This window comes from Blennius ocellaris (assembly GCF_963422515.1).
Source record: "Blennius ocellaris genome assembly, chromosome: 7".
NCBI classification, from domain to species: domain Eukaryota; kingdom Metazoa; phylum Chordata; class Actinopteri; order Blenniiformes; family Blenniidae; genus Blennius; species Blennius ocellaris.
In genome coordinates this window covers 30,444,811-30,464,496 of record NC_137656.1, presented here as the reverse complement: position 1 = coordinate 30,464,496, position 19,686 = coordinate 30,444,811, and the positions used below count along the sequence as shown (strand labels likewise).

Sequence of the window (19,686 nt, the reverse complement as noted above, 5' to 3'; positions counted from 1 at the left end):
TGACCTCCGGCTTAGATTGTCTTGGTGCCACGTGCACTTATGGACACCCCTGTGCTTGAACATGGTGTTCGTTATGGACAAACTGTGGCTGGTACAGAAGTCCAATAACAGAACACCGCTCAGGTTCAGATCGTGGAGGCCGTTCCTCCCAATCACCCCCTTCCAAGTCTTGCTGTCATTGCCCACGTGGGCGTTGAAGTCCCCCAGTAGAACAATGGAGTCCCCAGTTGGAGCACTATCCAGCACCCCTCAGAGGGACTCCAAGAAGGTTGGGGAGTTTGAACTGCTGTTTGGTCCATAGGCCGAGACAACGTAGGGACGCAACCCTCTCGTTCACCAGGGTGAACTCCAACACATGGCAGCTCAGCTGTGGGGCAATAAGCAAGCCCACGCCAGCCCGCTGCCTCACACTGCGGGCAACTCCAGATAAGTGAAGTGTCCAGCCCCTGTTGAGGAGCTGGGTTCCAGAGTCCAAGCTGTGAGTGGAGGTGAGCCGGACTATATCTAGATGGTACCTCTCGCACAAGCTCATGCGCCTTCCCCCCCAGTGAAGTAATGTTCCATGTCCTGAAAACCAGATTTTGTGTCCGGGGATCGGGTCGTCAACGCCCCTGCCGTCAACTGCCACCCAATCCACACTGCACCCGACAACCAAGCCTGGCTCCAGGGTGGGGCCCCGGCTGTGCCTCACCAGGCGACGTCTCTCCTCTCTTTCAATGTTTGTTCATGGGATGTGTTGAACTGCTTTTAGTCTGACTCTTTATATATAAAGAAACACAAAGAGGAGCCAGCTGAGGTGGCTCGGGCATCTGTTTTGGATGGACGTCACCCCAGAGATGTGTTCCGGGCATGTCCCTCCAGGGCAGACCAAGGACACACTGGAGGGACTATGTGTCTCAGCTGGCCTGGGAACGCCTTGGGGTCCGACCAGAACATCTGGGGGAAGTGTCTGGGGTGAGGGAAGTCTGGGCATCCCTGCTTAGACGGCTGGATGGATGGCTGGATGGATGGATGGATGGATGGAAACACAAATATTTCCAAAAATCAAGGTAAATACCTTCATGAACAGTATACACCTTCTGAAGTACAGTTTCTTAATCCTAATTTTTTAATTATATGTTGAAAGCAACAGAAGATTCTAATTCCAACATAATGTGATGGCCTGACTGTGTTGCATGTAGTGCTTTGTAAATAAAGTTTAATTGAATTGGAGAGGTGGTGCATTCAGGGAATGAATCAATGCCTGGAGTAGTGGTACATTCAGGGACTGGATCAGTTGTGGGTTCAGGGACTGGATCAGTGGTGCGTTTAGGGACTGCAGGAGTGGTACATTCAGGGACTGGATCAGTGATGCGTTCAGGGACCGGATCAGAGAGGTATATTTTATTAGGTTATTATTTGTATCATATGAGGTATATTAGATACCAAAACTTACCGCATTATTACAAAAATAACGGAGAAAAATACGTTAGGATTCAACATACAGGAATGTATTTACTGTGTGTGTGTGTGTGTGTGTGTGTGTGTGTGTGTGTGTGTGTGTGTGTGTGTGTGTGTGTGTGTGTGTGTGTGTGTGTGTGTGTGTGTGTGTACTGACTGGTTTGCAGGCCACTGGCTGGCACTCTGCCACGGAACACTGGACTTTCCCGTTGTTGCAGACACATTTGGTACAGAGGCTGGGCTTCCACTCCTCCCCATCTCTGTGAATGACCCCCTGCCAGGAACAAGACTCTGACACACACACACACACACACACACACACACACACACACACACACACACACACACACACACACACACACACACACACACACACACACACACACACACACACACAATTCAATTCAATTGAACTCTATAAATATGGCACAGTCATTCCTAGGTGCTTTTAACAGAGAAAAGAGGAAAACCCAATGGATCCACATGAGCAAGCAGGTTTATTTGCGACTGTGGAAAGGAAAAACTCCCTCTAACAGGAAGAAACCTTTGTAGAAACCAGACTCAGAGGTGGCGGCATTCTGTTGACCGGTTGGGGTGAAGGGATAGAGGAGAGGAGAGGAGAGGGAGGACAGAGAGATAGATCGGGTGGGGAGATACAAACCTTGATTCAGGTAATCGGCAATAAACAGACCATGGTCCAGGTAGAGAGAGGTGTAGAGAGAGAAAGTGAGAGAGGGAGCGAGGTAGAGAGAGATGTAGAGAGAGAGATAGAGAAAGAGGTAGAGCGAGAGGTAGAGAGAGATGCCGGGAGGGGAGTTTTAAAGCAGCCCTCACTGTAAGCTTTAGTAAATACAAAAGTTTTGAATCTGGCCTTAAAAGTAGAGACTGTTTCAGCCTCCCTAACTGAAACTGGATCTGGTTCCACAAGACGGAGCTTGAGAGCTGAAGGCTCCGCCTCCCATTCTACATTTAGAAAACCTCGGAACATCCGGTAAGCCAGCACTCTGAGAACCAAGTGTTCTTCTTGGGAGATACGGGACTAACAGTTCTTTAAGATAAGATGGTTGTTAAGAGCTTCATAGGTTAGAAGAAGAATTTTCAATTCTATTCCCGATTTAACAGGGAGCCAATGAAGAGAGGTTAGTATTGGAGTGATGTGATGTCTTATGCTGGTCCTTGTCAGGAGTCTCGCTGCAGCATTTTGAATGAATTGAAGACTTTTTAAGCAGTTATTTGGACACCCTGATAATAGGGAGTGAGACAATAGTCTACTCTCCAAGAAATAAATGAGTGGATTTCGAGTTTTTCGGCATCACTCTGAGTTAGCATGTTTCTAATTTTGGAACTATTGCGTAGGTGAAAGAAGGCAGTACTGCAGATTTGTTTAATGTGTGAGTTAAAGGACAAATCCTGGTCAAAAAAAACTTCCAGATTCCTCACAGTGGTACTGGAGGTCAAAGTAATACCATCCAGTGTGACTATATCTTTAGATAATTTGTCTCTCAGATATTTTGGCCCATATGTAATAATTTCAGTTTTATCTGAGTTCAGGAGCAGGACATTACTGCTAATCCAATCCTTTATATCTTTAAGACAAGCTTCTAATTCAGAAAGTTGGTTATAATCATCATGTTTCACAGATAAATAGATTTGTGTGTCATCTGCATAACAATAGAAGTTAATGGACACACGCACACACGCACACACACATACACAAACATCATCTTTCTTTGTAAATATTGTTTGCTGTTTAGTAGATTAGATCTCCGTGTTTGACGTGAATCTCCGTGTTTCTGAATAAATACATTTTTGTTAATAAACACATTTTAGCTGAATTGATCGATTCCTGGTAATTATTGTGTATTTATTGTTGACAATTCACTGGTTTGTAACAGTCTGTGCTCGAATCTCACACTTTCCTTTTTATTTAAGATTGTTATATTTTGCACAGGAATATTAACTAACTTAATAACCTTTTGAAAAACGAGACTGATATTTGGTATTAACTATTTCCAGTTTAGCTGGTGGTGCCCCAATTCCATTATTATTTGATAAATAATCCATTTATTGAAATTGATAATTTTTCATTAATACATTTTTGATAATTTAACTTTTGACTCAATTACTCTAGGAGTTGCTAATGAGTAAATGACCATTTACTTCCATTAGTAATTCCAATTTTTCCTAAATTACTTCCAGTAATCGATTACTTTCAGTGATCTATTACTTACAGTATTTTTTAATGCTAATTACCAACCATAAATTCCAACAGAGGAAATGAAGATGTTGTTGTGCCTTCTTAATCATCGCCGTGGAGTTGTCTCTGGTGGTCAGGTTGTCCAACAGATGTATCCCCAGGAACTTGGTGCTCTCTACCCTCTCCACCTCACAGTTGTTAATTGTGAGTGGAGAATGATGCTTTCCTGACCTCCTAATGACGATCATCTCCTTTGTTTTGGTGGTGTTGAGGTCCAGATTGGGTTTTGTGCACCAGGCTGTGAGCACCTCCACCTCTTTCCTGTATGCTGACTCATTGTTATCAGTGATGAGGCCGACAACAGTGGTGACGTCTGCAAACTTAATGACATGATTGTTTTCATGAGTGGCAGTACAGTCATGAGTAAGCAGTGTGAACAATAGCGGGCTCAGAACACACCCTTGAAGTGAGCCTGTGCTCACTGTTATTGTTTTAGACGTTGTGTTGCCAACTCTGACTGACTGTCTCCTCTCTGTCAAAAAGTCCAGAATCCACCTGCACACTCCTGACTCCAGACCCAGCAGTGACAACTTCTCCATGAACTGTGGAGGAAGGATGGTATTACATGCTGAGTGAAGTCTAGCAGCAGGATCCTGGCATACGTGTTCCTGTCCTCCACGTGTGACAGAACCCAGTGGAGCAGGTTGGAGAGGGCATCTTCTGTAGAGCAGTTCTCTCTGTATGCAAACTGAAGCTGGTCCAAGTTTGCTGGGAGGCGTGACCTTATGTATAACCAGATGCTCGAAACATTTCATGGCTATGGGGGTCAGGGCAACAGGACAATAGTTGTTCATTGAAGATGGATTGGGCTTCTTGGAACTGGGATAATGGTGGAACTTTTTAGACAGGTGGGAACATTAGCCTGGCTGAGAGACATATTAGAAATATCTGTAAAAAATGCTTAAGTTGCTCAGCACAACCTTTAAGCACACAGCTTGGGATGATGTCAGGTCCAGCCGCCTTTCGTGGATTTATTTGAGTGAAGACCCTTGTAGGGATTTATTACCTCATATGGATCACTATGTATGTTTTGGTTGGCTATCGATAATGATTAATAATTATCAAAGATGGTTATTAATAATGTTATTGAAATGTAATCTGATGTGTATCAGAACCTCGGAGCTCCACCTGTCTTAACAGGAAATGATAGCCAATTCAGTTCTATCAGTCTCATAAGATATACTAAACAGTTAATCAGGAATTTGAATTAATAGTTAAATTAATTACAATTACCAGAATTAACAGTAAAGATTGAAGGATTTTGGAGTTCTTGACACAGAAGAGTCGACATTTCATTCACCTTTGTGCTCATTAATAAAACAGCAAGTATGATTCCAAACATTATATTTATTAACAATGAAAACAAATAAAACACAGATTCTAACTACCTATATACAGCTGTGTGTGTGTGTGTGTGTGTGTGTGTGTGTGTGTGTGTGTGTGTGTGTGTGTGTGTGTGTGTGTGTGTGTGTGTGTGTGTGTGTGTGTGTGTGTGTGGCGAGGAAAGAGAGAGAGAGAGAGTTGGAGGGAGTGTGTGTGTGAGACGTGTGATGGAACTACAAAACAAGATCACAAGAAACTACATTCCAAATGGAGGTTATCAGAGAGCAGGAAGTCTGTCCTGGGTCCACCATGTGCTGATAGCAAAGGGACAATAGAAGCTAGCCATAGCATCTGCTTCCGGTGTGTCTCTGCTAGAGGACCATTTCTAGAATGAGTTTATGTGAATGCGATTTGTTTTGTAAAACGTCAGGAGTCATCAGATGGTGTTCAGTTACTGTGTGATGTTGTCTTTAATGTGATATGTGTAGGATTGTGAGTTAACTAGTTAGTAAAGCAAAGATTAGCATGCAGACCCTGTGTCTATGACAGAGCTAACGTTGGTTTACAGGTTGATCACTGCTCCTAATATCATTATCAACAGAACGTGATCACTGTAACAGAATCAACACATCTTCATAAAGTTAAACAATTCTATCATAGCATCAGGTTTAACTAATCTCAGGTAAAGCCCAGTTGTTGTTCCCACTTCCTTGAAGGAGTTCAGTTGTTGTCCTGCTGGAGGGAAGCTGGTGTCTTCTCCTGTAGTTAGCACCTCCTGCTAACTGTGGTTGCTGGTTCTGCAGGCTGAGGAGAAGAAGATGAAGTTGATGTTTCAGGAGTCCTTCTTTGTAGCTCCTGGTTGTTCCTTTTGTCCAGACTGAGGAGCTGGTCGCTCAGGTCTGTGATGGTTTTCCTGCTTGTTGAGGAAAACACAAAGAAGTTCTGTGAGGCGTCGTTTCCCTGGTCCGTCCTGGAGGAACCGGTTGGTTTCCTTGGAGAGCAGACTCTGGGTGCTGGTCTCTGGATCAGGGGAAGTTCTGACCCTCGTGGTCGGGTCAGCAGAGGAATTGAGGAGTAAAGGCCTCTGGTGTTAGCTGTGTGCTAACGCTGGGTGAGTTGAGCTGCTCTTCAGCAACCCACCTCCTCGGGAGGGAGAATGGAGGCTTCGCAGGCTTTTTGTTCCACGTGTGGATTCGGAGGTGTCAAAGCCTGAGAGCTTCAACCAATCAGTGACTGGCTGATTACATGGGGGAAGCGTCTTTTGAGCAGAAAGGGGGAGGAAGGTCCTGCAGAAGGTCCCCCCCTCACTCCGTGTGAAAGACAATCACATTCCTGGGTCAGAATTCATATGTCATGACTGTGTATCATGACATATGACAATTGTCTTTTCCTACAAATGAACAAACTTTCTGTGGTCCTGTGAGATCCCAACACCCTCTTCACACTGTCTAGTGTTAAATGCAGTGTCTGGTTGTCAATGGGCTGTCCCTGAGTGTGAGCTGTTTTATCAAAGTTGACCTCAAACCTAGAAAAAATTATTATTGAGGTATTATTATTATTGAGGTATTGAGGTTGTTAGGGAGAGAGGGATCATTGTCTATGGCCCTAACTGTAGGCGTATAGCCAGTGGCCACCTGAAACCCATGCTATTAACGCCTTGTGTCCTTAGTGTTGGTAAATTCTTTCAACAGCTTTTTCCCAAAAGCTTTCTTAGCATCCCTGATGCCTTTTACCACACCGTGTCTTGCTCTGGTGTACTCATCAGCATCCCCAGATGTAAATGCGGTACTGCAATGCTGCAGCAGAGAGCTCACATCCCCTGTCAGCCATGTCTTCTTGTTTGCATACACATTCACAGCTTTTTTCATAGTCACATCATCAGTGCACTTACTTATATAGCCCAATACAGCTTCTGTATCTTCTTCCAGGTCAATACAGTCTCCAGATGTTGCTGCGTCCTTAAAAATGCTCCAATGGGTGCATTCAAAGCAGCCCTGCAGTGTTTCGATAGCCTCCTGCGGCCAAACTCTGATTTCTTTAACTGTAGGTGGAATACGTTTCACCTGGGGCCTATAAGCCGGCCTTAGGATCACAGTGAAGTGGTCAGAGCTGTCAATATGAGTAAAAGGAGCAGCAGTGTATGCTCTTGTGATGTTTGTGTAGAGGTGGTCCAATATGTTTTCCCCTTTTGTTGCACAGGTTACATGCTGATGGAAGTTTGGAAGAACAGTCTTTGGGTTGGCTTTATTAAAATCCCCTACAATGATATAAAATGCGTCAGGATATGCAGTCTGTAATTGACCGACTGTGTTAAAAAGTTCTCCCATGGCCTGCTTATGTCCCTTTGGAGAGACATACACAGCAGTAACAGGACAGCTGTTAGTTCAGATGGTAAATAAAATGGTCTACATTTGACCACAATTTGTTCAGCATATGGGGAGAACAAGCGTTCAGAATCCCCTTCGCATCCGAACACCAGGAGTTGTTTGTGTAGACAGCCACACCCCCTCCGCGGAGTTTCCCAGACGATGACGTCCCTCTGTCTGCTTTGTGGAGCGTTAGCCCAGCTAATTCAACTCCAGAGTTCGGTATTTTGTCTAACAACCATGTCTCTGTAAAGATGTAGACTGAGCAGTCTCTTACTTAACAGGATAAACAGGATGGCTGGCGTGTTTGGTTTTACTCTGAGCCGTTCCTTAATGCCCGATCGCCTTCCCCACTTCCACGTCCTGTCACACCATCTGCGATGTCCTCTCCCCGTCAAGCATACGCTGTCTCAGCATAACAATCCGTGTTTAGCCAGATGATGTAGATACACCGATTGGGTATCTGATTGCTGCACTCATGTTCATCATAAAGTCACGGCTGTAAACAAGCTTTTGCTGTGGCCGGGGCAAATAAATGTAATGCTAACTTTTGCACTATAAAGCCGGTGTTCGCAGAGGCCGCCACAAGCATTGGTCGCGTCGCCATGTTGGAAAAGGACTAGCCAAATTAGAATCGCTGAAGGAGGAGACGAAAGGGATTTGGTTTAAGATTTATCGTCAAAACAACATGGAATTTTCAAGGTCACTAAATGCACCACAAGCGCTCTGAGGTTCAGGCGCATACTCTACCACCAACTCCACAGTAGGATTCGAACCAATATTATTTGTCAGATGCAGACCAGATATAAAGTTTTGAGGATACCTGAAAATGGTCCCGCAATCAGTCTTAACACAGAGCCACAGTGCAGTTTAGATCTGTCGCGGTTAAGAACAGAACTGGCTCTTATGTGTACCATGGATGGTTTTGCAGGAAAATCTTCAACTGATCTCCTTTACCTCCTTCAGTAGAGGATTCTCAGTGAGCACATGAGGCAGTGGTGACCATCCCAGTTTCCACTGCTTCTGTCCATCGGACGATTTCAGCCCTAAAGTGAATTAGAATTTGCTCCAGAATTCAACAGGACAGGTCAACTTTCAGCTTTAACTTCAATGGTGATAGAAAAGGACCTCTTTCAATTTGATGAGGTTATTATTGCTGCTTTTTATGCAGCTGTAGCTGCTGAAGCAGGGTTCTGGACCCCGGGTTAGTTTCATCAATAAAGGTATTTATTCTACATACACACATACCTGCGATGCAACGGCTCTCTAAATTGCATTTCTGCATGTTAACATGGTTTTTGAAGCCATAACAATTTATTGAGGGGTGGATTGATTCAGACTGAGCACTACTGAAGGCCTAGATCTTAAATGCACAGCTGTTGCTGCCTCAAACTAATCTAGGAGTAACTCTGATATGAGCTAGCACTGTCTCCCGGTGAAGTTTAAAAGTAAATGTGTGATCTTCTCAGTCTTTAAAGTTGGAACACTTGGTGTAGATATTAATGTGTGCACAGAGTATTTTCAGGTAAGCTACAGCTGAACTTACCTCCGTTGCGGCCACACTTGGGGCAGCACTCTCCAGTAGGGGTATACATGCGCTGATCCTGTGAACAGGTCAGTGGAGGGCAGGGCCAAGTGCTGCAGGATACACTGCCTCTGGAGCATACACACAGTGAACAAGGCGAAGGGCTCCACTGGCTATCATGCTGAGGAGAAACAAGGAGAAAATTAGGCCACATCCACAATAGCCAAAACGATCTTTTATCTCTCCAGCCTTCTCCAAAAAACTTTGTCCACACGTCACTATGAACACGGCTCAACACGAGGCTTCGGGGCATGTTGTACACATGCCATGCCTCTCGGGGAGCCGTGACTCACCAAACTCACCAAAAATGCTGAAAAAAAGATGGAACACATAGAAATTTAGAAGTAGATTCCTGCTCATAATCCTATATATAATTCTAGTTCTATAGGTCTATGGCCATGGTCCTCCTGCTGCTAGCATCATGGGGGGAGAGGGGGTGATTACATCATCTTTTTTCCACAGATGATTGTCTTTGCACATGCCGCAGTTTTAGAATTTCCCCACTCTGCTCCTACAATAGCGCCTTGTGTGGATGATCAGCCAAAAACAACTTGTTTATGTGAACCAGTGTTCTGGTGTGGACAGGCCTTATACCGAGAGGAGACCAAGGACACAAAGAAGGGATGTGGAGGGTTGTTTCACTCCCTGTGGACGAGACAACCTTTAAGTCTGAATGATCATGAGAAGGGAGTATGAGGAGATAAAGATGAAGGAAAGTTTTGGTGAAATGAGACCACCAGGACAGCAGAGTCTCCTCCTGGAGTTTAGTTTGTATTTTATGTGTGAATGGAGGCCCTAAGCAATGTGAGAATATGAGGCCTTCTTTGATCTCAGGTATTTAAACAGAAGAGCCTTTTTCTTTAAATAAATATAATATTACAACAGTCACATCTAAGATCAGTGGATATGGGAATATCATTGTGGATGCTCAATTCTGCTAATTCAGGAGAAGACACTATATTAATGTTTTAGCCTCACCAACTGTTTCAAAACACACACACACACTTACCCCTCCCATCCCTTAACCCTCCTGCTCTTGATGATGGACCATAAGCATGAAATGTGCATTTCTAGTTACATCAAGCACTTTAAAGCTGTCATTGAACTCTTACATTTGCTACACTTTTTAAAAAGTTATTTTCTATGTTTCATACTTGTTTTTATTTATCTGTTTGTTGTTGTTTGTGATACTGTGCTGTTACCAACAAGTACCAACAGAGTATCTTTGTATAGAAGCTTCAGCTGCTCCAGAATTCTGCAGCCCTGCACAATTGGCATGTCTCCCTTCTTCCACATAGCTGATTGCAATAAGCAGCTCGTGATCTGGCTTTGTGCTGAATGTGGTGATGAACCATCAAGACATTCAGGGGAGGGAGACGTGGAAAACATCCAGGGGAGCGGCCCTCAAGGACCGGAGTTTGACACCCCTGATCAAGACAGTAACATAATTTTATAGATTAAACCAGCCTGAGCAGTTCTATCTAGACAGTAACAGGATTTTCTAGCAAGAGTATAAATTAGCAGGTAGGCAAAAAACAAACAAACAAAAAGCAAAACAACAACAATGATAACAAAAGCAAAAACAAAATGACACAAACCAAAGAACAAAAACGTGATTTTGATCATTGAAAGAACAATAGCAGAAAACAAGAAAAATCAGCAGCAAATCTCATCGATTAGGAGTGGAAGTGTGTGTGTGTGTGTGTGTGTGTGTGTGTGTGTGTGTGTGTGTGTGTGTGTGTGTGTGTGTGTGTGTGTGTGTGTGTGTGTGTGTGTGTGTGTGTGTGTGTGTGTGTGTGTGTGGGTGTGGTTTGTCCACTGGGTGTGATTGGAACTGTTGTGAGGGGACCTGCAGTACCACCCTGGGGCCCGAGGCCACCCGGGCCAGACGCCACCACTCCGGCACACGGCAGCCACTAGGCTACAGGGAGGTCCCAACAAACCACCCCGGAGAGCCACGCCCAAACCCGGAAGGCACCAGACAGAGAGTGCAGAGAGGAACCCCCCAGGCAAGAGGGGCCCACAAGAGAAGGATAAAGGGCACAGAGCCCCAGGTCCCAACCCGACAAGATCTCATTCATCCATCCGGTTTAAAATTGAGGGGTAGCGGGGGCCCGGGCGTTCTACCGCTGCCCAGCAGAAGAACCCCGAAAGCCAGCTGATCCCATCAAGACCCTGCGTGCCTAAGTGTAGTTAAAATTGGTGGCGGTGCAAAGTCGGGCCAGACCACAGTAAAATAGCCTGGACCCCCACCCTAGGCCCCGCGCATGGTCCCTATTGTTGAATGAGGTAAGGTGAGGTAAGGTAGGGGGGGGGCTGAGAGGGAGAAGGCACCCCCGTCGCAAGGACCTTCGCACAGCTGAACCCCCCACACCGCCCCACTCCACCCCCAAGTAGCCAGCCTGGAACACGGGTACCAACACCCACCCTGACAAGGCACCGCAAGAGGATCCGGGCAGGAAGCCCCCCCCACCCCACCCAACGGCACCTGTGGTCTAGAAGTACGTTTTTAAATAACTGTACATTATAACTATACATTCAGATTACTTTTGGATTTCCAGTTGATGAGCATCGCCTTCTTTGCGACGCTTTGGTAGGCCAGTAGTGTGAAGGACTCATTTTTCTCTTTTAATTTCTGTGAGATCACCTAACAGGCAAAGTGCAGGTGAGACTGGAATGGGGGGGTCCAGGCATAATGATAAATCTTCACAGATCTTTTGCCAGAATGTTCGAACTGGTGTACACTGCCAGAGTGCGTGTAGGTAGTTATCAGGGGATCACGTGTGCTGTTTGAACATATGTTAGAGGAAGTGAGACCATCTTGAACATCTTTGTCCTGTAATGAACTGTGTGAAGGATCTTGTATTGTCTGAGCTGTATATTGGTGTTTTTGCTCATTGTGAATGTGTTTGTACAGATTAGTGACCAAAGCGTTGGGTCTGTGTTGATGTTGAGACCTTCTTCCCATTGGGAGCTTGAAGGGATATTGTGGTATTGGAACATGACAGGACTGAAACGATTTTAGAAAGTGGTTTTGGAGCTGAGATCTTCAGGAGGTTTGTCACTGTCTGAGGTCAGTTTAGGTTCATCTCTTCTAGTTTGAACTTTGTTTGTATTATTGACTTGAGCTGAAGATATTCCAGATAATTGTTTTGACTGATGCCATATGTTTCTATTAGATCTTTAAATGGAATAAAAGAGTTATTAGAGAGAAGGTGTTCCAAGTTTCTTGTTCCCTTGTTTTTCCAATTTGTGAAGTTTATTGGTTTCTTTTTTTGCAGGATGTCAGGATTGTTCCAGAAGGTGTGAGTTTGCAGGGAATGAGTGACGATCCATTCATTTTAAGAAATTCCCACCAAGCTGTCAGAGATTGTTTATATTGATGCTTTTAAAGCAGTTGTGTTTTTTGATGACAGGACTGAAGAAAGGAAGGTCTCTGATGTGGAGATCTTCACAGAAGGTTTTTTCAATGTCCAGCCAGCCTTCATCTAAGTTTCTGATTAATCCATTTTACAACATAAAGTAAAGTAATACATCATCTGCATAAAGACATATTTTATGGGTCAAATTTGCTGTTCGTATTCCTTTAATGTTATTGTTCTGTCTAATGGCTGCTGCTAATGGTTCAATAAAAATTGTAAAGAGAGAGGGTGAGAGTGGACACCCCTGCATGGTGCCTCTCCCAAGATTTTCATAGTGTAGCGAGTAGAAATTTCCAATTTACCCTGTCAAAAGCTTTTTCTGCATCTCAGGAGGTGATAAAGGCCTTTTGTTTATTCTGGTGGCAGTGGTCTAAAAGATTAATTAATCTGCGTGTGTTGTTAGTGGAGTGTCGTCCTTTAATGAACCCAGTTTGATCAGGGTGTATGATGTGGGGTGTCATTTATTTCTATTCTGATTGCCATTGTTTTACTAATTATTTTAAGATCTACATTGATTAGTGATATCGGGCGATAGCTAGATGGTAGTGTAGGATCTTTGTTCGGTTTAAGAAGAAGATTGATATTTGCACAGTTCATATGTGGGGGGAGAGTTGAAGACTCTTTAATCTCCTCAATTGTTCTAAAAAAAACAAATTGGTGAGTGTCAAGGCCAAAATTCTTTGTAAAATTCAGTGGTGTATCCATCAGGTCCTGGAGCTTTACCATCAGGTCCTGGAGCTTTACCATCAGGCATGTGCTGGAGAGCTTCATGCAGTTCTTCTACTGAGATGGAAGCTTCTAGGTCTAGGATCTGTTCGTCTTTTAATTTTGGAGGTCAACTGTGCTCATAAAGTTCTCTATTTCAGATTGTGAGGGGTCAATTTGTGAAGAGTAAAGTTTTCTATAAAATTCTCTGAAAGTAGTATTTATTTCCTGAGGGTCACAAGTGATTTCACCATTTCACCAGAGGATTGCACACTTTTCTTTATTTCGTTTTAACTGATTGGCTAAGAGTTTGCTGGATTTATTGCCATGTTCAAAGTTCTCCCAGCGTAATCTCTGTAGTTGAAATTGTGTTTTGTGTTCAATTATTTCCTTCAAATACATTTTTAATTTCCTTAAGCAGTCGTCTTTGAAAACAGCATGAGCTATCTCTATGGTCTTGATTTTATCTTCTTACTTACTCTTCTACTAACCAACTCTAATGAGATACTAATCATTGAGACCATTTTTGCTCAATTTGGACAAAGTGCAATGCTAGAGGAACTTGCTCCGTTGCTGAGGGAACTTCGAAGATGCACTGTTGCTGCTGCACTAGCGTGCAACCTCCACCTCACGCTTGGGCTTGCGCACACATGCCTGCCCTTTCAAATATTATTTATTTAATATCTTAAAGACCAAATGATCCCAAATGATAATTCTTTCAGGCCAAACCAGCACTAACACAGCACTAATGATTGAGACCAATTTTGTTCAATTTGGACATTGTGGGGGGCTGCATGAACTTAGATGGACCTTTAAATTAATATTCAATATCTATAAAACGAAAGCAGCACAAATGACATTTTTTTCATCACTAACACGGTATAAACCATTGCGAATATTTTCATTGAGTTTTGTGAGGGTTGGGGGGCCAGTTTCACATAGGTCTTCCCAACAGCAGTGGGACAAACAATGAGTGTCCTGGGTGGCCAATGACCATGCAGAGTCCAAGTCCGGGAGCTCTCAGGATTCTTTGCGTCACCTTTACCACCGGGACAAATGTTCTCGGCCTTTTAGACTTTGTGGCAGAGAATGTTCTTGATCGTTCTTCTGTTGAAGTTTCTGAGCGGTTGTGGAGCCAGACCAGCATCCTTCACCTTTCTCAGGAAGAACATCCTCTGCTGGGCTTTTTTCATCGGCTTCGAGGAGTTTAGAGTCCATGTCAGATCCATGGAAATGTTCCAGGGAATTTGACCGAGTCCTCTTTGTCTACCTTTTTTCCACTTGTATAGCACACGGACCACACAAGTCTCCTTGTCCTCCTGAAGTCTTTGATGATTTTCTTTGTTTTGGTATTGTTGGGCACCAGAGGTCCGTTTCACGAAGCAGGTTTAAGGATTACCCCAGGTTATTGAACACCGAGTTGAGGGAAATGCGGGATTTTCCGTTTCACAAAGGGAGGTAACTCAAACCAGAGGAAGAGGGGCAACTCAAGCCTGTTTCACGACGGGAGGTAACTCAAACCGGAGGAAGCGGTGTAACTCAAGCCTGTTTCACGAAGCGGTGTAACGTCAACTCCCGGTCAGTTACCGGGGCAACAGACGCTCTAGAACTAACCTGGTCGGGAGCAGGTTTTTGTCAGTGAACCTGGAGTTTTGCTCTGGCTCCGCCCCCTTTCAGACGGACACAAGATTTAATTTCCTCATTCAGCGGGGGAGTTTTGGTGAAACAGTTCTGCAGTGCCTTATTCCCGAGGCAAATTAGACGTCAACTTTATTCCCTCAATATGGAATGTGCTTTTGATAATGATCTGATTGATGAAGGCGCAGCGTTACTTCGCCGAGAATTTAATGTTCGCAGATAATATTCGCATCATCAGACCATAGATGTACTGGCATTTGCAGACACCTTCCTTTTTGAGCGGTACGTCTTTACAAAAAAGGACATGATGGGGAAATGAAGATGAACAAAAGGAGGCTTAAAGAGATATATAGGCCTCGGCATATTATATATTATGAAGGAAGTGGTATCTTGAGGGGTGAGCTCTGAAGAGGAGCTCCTCCAGGGATTCCCTCAGCCACTGGCCTCCCAACATTCTGGCTTAGGGCTCCTCTGCCTCTGTTAAAGGTGGAGGTGCTGGGCCACCACCCGTTTTACATCTGCCTTCTTTCTGTTGGCTGAGTAAAGTCTGTTAGTTTAGCCTTCATTATTTGACAGCACATGATATGGGTGAGAAGACATTTATGTGTTTGAAAACAGCGATATGTTGGAATAAAACACCTCACAGTCAAATGGCCACTTGATATTTACTGTACAATGTCACACATGATCGAAATTACGTTAAGAAATGTATTGATTAACAATTAAATTAGCAGCGGTCTTACCCGATTGGACAATGTTTTTATATTTCACTTTCAGCTGCTGCCAAGAGGCTTCTCCCCCGCGGAATTGCACCTAAAAGAAATAAATTAATAAGCTACCATCAAGCAGTATTCCCTTGCAATAATGTTGTGATGACAAAGACGTTTGAACTTACGCATTCACTTGAGCAGCAATCTTCTTCCACGCCGCCTCCCTCTCTCTAGCAGCCGCTGCGCTGTTGCAATTTTTTTTTTTAATACGTTCATATTCGCCATATGATGGGATCAATACTTCCTGCTCCACTGGCGTCAAAAACTCCGCCCTCCGCGTCTCAGTTGTCATGGTGACTGGTTGAATCGGGGCTCCATTGATGCGGTCTTTTTAGAGTCGTGGTGCACGCGCTTGACTCCAGGTGAAACTACTCCGAGTTCATCAAACTGATCAAAATCCGGTGTTGTGGAACCGAAAACTCTGCGTTTTCTGTCTCAGTGTAACTCAACTCAGAGCTCGGGGTTAAGCTCATGGCTTCTTAAACCTGCTTCGTGAAACGGACCTCTGGTCATTGTCTACACACCATCCTACCATCCTGCTTGTACCAGGCCTTGTACTTGATAAGGCCTATCATCATCGTATTGTCAGCAAACTATATCAGGGTGGAGGACACAGTCCATGATGAGGAGGGTGAAGAAGGCTGGTCAGAGAGTCTTTGACCAGCACACACCCATGCAGTGTGCCTGTGTATGAAATCAAGATTGCTGTTCCCCTTCGACGTCCAGGGTTGTGTGATGCGGAAAAAACTTGATTATACCCCTGTCTCTTTAACTTTAAATGTTCTTCATTAGTTAAATGAGTCTCCTGGGGGAATACCATTTTACCTTTTTCCCTCTTCATTTTACTTATCATTTTTGCCCTCTTAATTGGATTTGTGAGTCCCTTTACATTATATGAAATAAGTTTAATTGACGATTTCCTTATTCCAAGACATGACTAAAGGGGATACTCTTAATTTCAGTATCCCTACTGCTAAGCCAAACCAAAATAACAGTTGAATTGTAACAGAACAAAGCAAGAACATAAAAAACAAACAACTTATGAACAGTAGCTTCAATAGATGCAGGAAAAACAAACATGTTTTCCAAGGTAGGGGTCATTCCAATAACCCTCTGTTCATCCAGGTGGTAGGTGGGAGTGGAGGGATATTCCCCATTCTTCTCATGGAGTGGGGGGGCCCCCTTGTGGAGAAGCATGTTGCAGGCGGCCCATTGTCTTTCAAGTTTTTACGCTCCTTACACCACCATGTGGTATTCTTGTTCCACATGAGTGTTCTGGCTTCAATTTTAAACTCTGTATATTATACACAGTAAGTAATTATTGGAGTCAAATCCCGCGTATTGTAATTTTTTTCCAAAAAGCTGCAAGCTTCTTCTTATATCCCTCCTTCGACACCTCCTCTGCTCTCTTTTCTCTGTCCACTCCTTTGACTTTGTGCCACATTGAATACATTATCTCCAAGGCAGTAGAAGGCGCTTGAATAATAGACACAGTAATGCCTCGTTTCACTATATCTTTAGTGGCCTCCTCTGCTGAGTTATATGTGTGAGAACCATTGTCCAAAAACACTCTCAGTTTGGCTGGGTAAGGAGTTTGGAAACAAATCGTTTTTTCACGGAGCACTTTTTTAACTTCTGTGTACTCACATCGGCACCTCAGAACATCTGGAGTGTAGTCATGGTACAGTGCGAGCTTCCTCTCCTTGTAGATGAACCCCTTCCTCTGCCAGGTGAGTCGCAGTACCTCTTCTTTAACTTTGTAGCTTCTAAACTTGATCACCAGCGACCGTGGGGGTCATCTGAGGGGGCTCTGGGTCCCAGCGACCGGTGTGCTCTTTCAATGCCCAAGTTAGTGTTTTGAAAAGTGTCAAGTGCCCCTTTAAGCAAGCTATCCATAAACTCAGACACCGACCATGAGCAGTCCTCCTCACCTTCAGGAACCCCGTAAATACGGATGTTTTCACATCTCGTTCTCCCCACCAGGTCTATTAGCTTAGCATCCATTTTTGATGCATCCGCCATGGTTTCTTCAACCACACCTGTTCGTTCATCGACTTCACACACACGGTTCTCAACCTCCATCATTCGTGTCGAAAAGTCCTTCATCTGCTCTTTTAGCTCTTCAAAACTTGCAGCGTCTTCTTGCAGCTCCTCAGCACACGGAGGAATAGCTCCAGTCCCACACCATTAGCATCATCCGCGTCCGACGGACCGCTGCTGTCGTCCTCCACAGGGAGCACATTTAGCAAAGGTGGTTTACTGACAGAAGCCATACTTCTCTGTTTTGTCTTTCCTGGCATAGTTTCCGTGTCTCAATATTTACCGTTGTATATTTTACCTTACTATGCCGAAGGAGTTATTTTCTAAGTGGTAGAGTAGCGGAGCCAAAACTTTAAGCTGCTTCCATCTTGGCCGCCAACCGGAAGTCGACCACATTAAAAAAAAATTTACAAATTAAATGTCTCAAATCAATTAATTAAATTCATGCATTATTTTTGACAGCACTAATATTTATATATACATAGTCTATTCTCTGTGCGTGATTAATCTTACCTTAACTACTTTGTGCAACGTGAAACTGCTGCTGTGCTTACCAAATTGTCCCATGTGGGATTCATAAACCCTGATCTAATATCATCTAATCTAAAAAAATCACCAACCTTATTTTCTTTGAAATGACCCTAATGATACTTTATTACTTCAGCTCAACTCAACCATTAAGCCAAGAGTATATGTGTGCTTCAACAACACATTTGATTGGTTAAGATTTGGACAATAACATACTGAAGATCTCAAGATGTTGGGAGCATTGGACTAAATGACAGGTAAAAGTGATTCTATGTGATCTTCAAGATTTGAACACCCCGGGATGCCTGCGTCCCACCTTGGAAATATGTACAAGTAGACAGAAATGCCTCTTTTCTCATACTTACTCCATAAGTGAGTCCTTGATACAGGCAGGAGCCCTCAGAAGAAGAGATACACTCTGGACAGCACTGGTTGGAGGGAATCCTCAGCTGTTCACCCTTTAAACACACATATGAAGAAAAGCTATAAAAATATACACAGGGTGTTTTTCTGCTGACGTCACACAGCTGTTCTGTTTTTATGAAACTTAAAATAACACTCTATAAGACAGAACAAAGGACACACCAACACCACTAAGTTTGGTGTTGGTGTGACAATATGTGTTCATGTCAGTCCTTCAACATCATCCTACACACTTCAAATGAATCGAAAATAAATGAGAGGCAGACACAGTGTTTAGTGTGTATTCAGTGTGTATTCAGAGTATGAATAATGTGATGTGGAATAAAAATCAGAGCAGCTCCATGCAGGGACAGTGAGGAAAAGCACCTGGGCTATCTGAAAAACAGAGACAGAAGGAGATGAATCACATGCAAAAGGACAAGAGAATCACAGCCTGACGTATAGCAAAAAGGAAAAGAAAAGAAACCTAAGGAGAAAGTGTACCTGTACTTTCAGCAGGGGAACTAACATTAAATCACTGTGGTAAGGGGGTGTGATTCAATGAGGCTGCAAAAGAGAGGGGGCGGGAGCAGCTCTCGGAAGGTGCCAAGGGGGGAAGTGAAGCACACACCTGAGTGCCACCAGTTAACCTCTCTCCTCTCTCAAAGTGGCAGGCTGTGTGTGGGGGGGGTGTTGCTACTACTGCTGCCCCAGCCCTCTTGATCTGGCCTGGGTTGTCTCCGCCCACCTGGTCTTTGTCATCTTCCCACTTGGCCTGGGCCATCCCTGTCCTCCTCAACTTGGCCTCAGCCTCCGCCCCCGGCCTCCTCTCCACCTTGGCTGAATCTGCTGCAGATGCAGCGCTCTGGTGTCCCGACGTCCCGGGGCTGGTTGCTGCAGTCCCCACCGCTACAAGTGTGAGCGTTGCCCACCTCCGCGCCATCCCACTGAGGTCCCACCCTTCTCCACGGAGCCGGCCTTGGACTCACTGTGCCCACAGCTCTGCTCTCCTGCTCCAGGAGACGCCATTCCAGCCTTCACCGACGTGTGTCACCTGGGAGCCCTGGAGTGCCATCGTCCAGCATGGAGCCGGGATCGGCCACTCCACGCTCGGTGCTCGCACCTCCTCCTTCTTCAGGGAACAGACGCTGCCACCGGGTCAGCCAACACAGGAACGAAAGGTCCTCTGCTGCGTTCCCTCACCAGGACA

The 19,686-nt window shown here is 44.4% G+C and overlaps 1 protein-coding gene across 1 annotated transcript in view; it reads right to left on the bottom strand.

The window, feature by feature from the left end:
- The window catches only part of fras1 (Fraser extracellular matrix complex subunit 1), a gene marked incomplete at its 3' end in the record, with an annotated part of 263,420 nt that overhangs the window by 127,242 nt on the left and 116,492 nt on the right, over nucleotides 1-19,686 (bottom strand). Inside the window, exons 4-6 of the mRNA XM_080499235.1 lie at nucleotides 18,440-18,532; nucleotides 8,933-9,092; nucleotides 1,598-1,731 (exon numbers count right to left, since the gene is read on the bottom strand). Of these exons, the coding sequence (XP_080355361.1) occupies nucleotides 1,598-1,731; nucleotides 8,933-9,092; nucleotides 18,440-18,532 (387 nt within the window). The remainder of the gene's footprint in view (nucleotides 1-1,597; nucleotides 1,732-8,932; nucleotides 9,093-18,439; nucleotides 18,533-19,686) is intronic.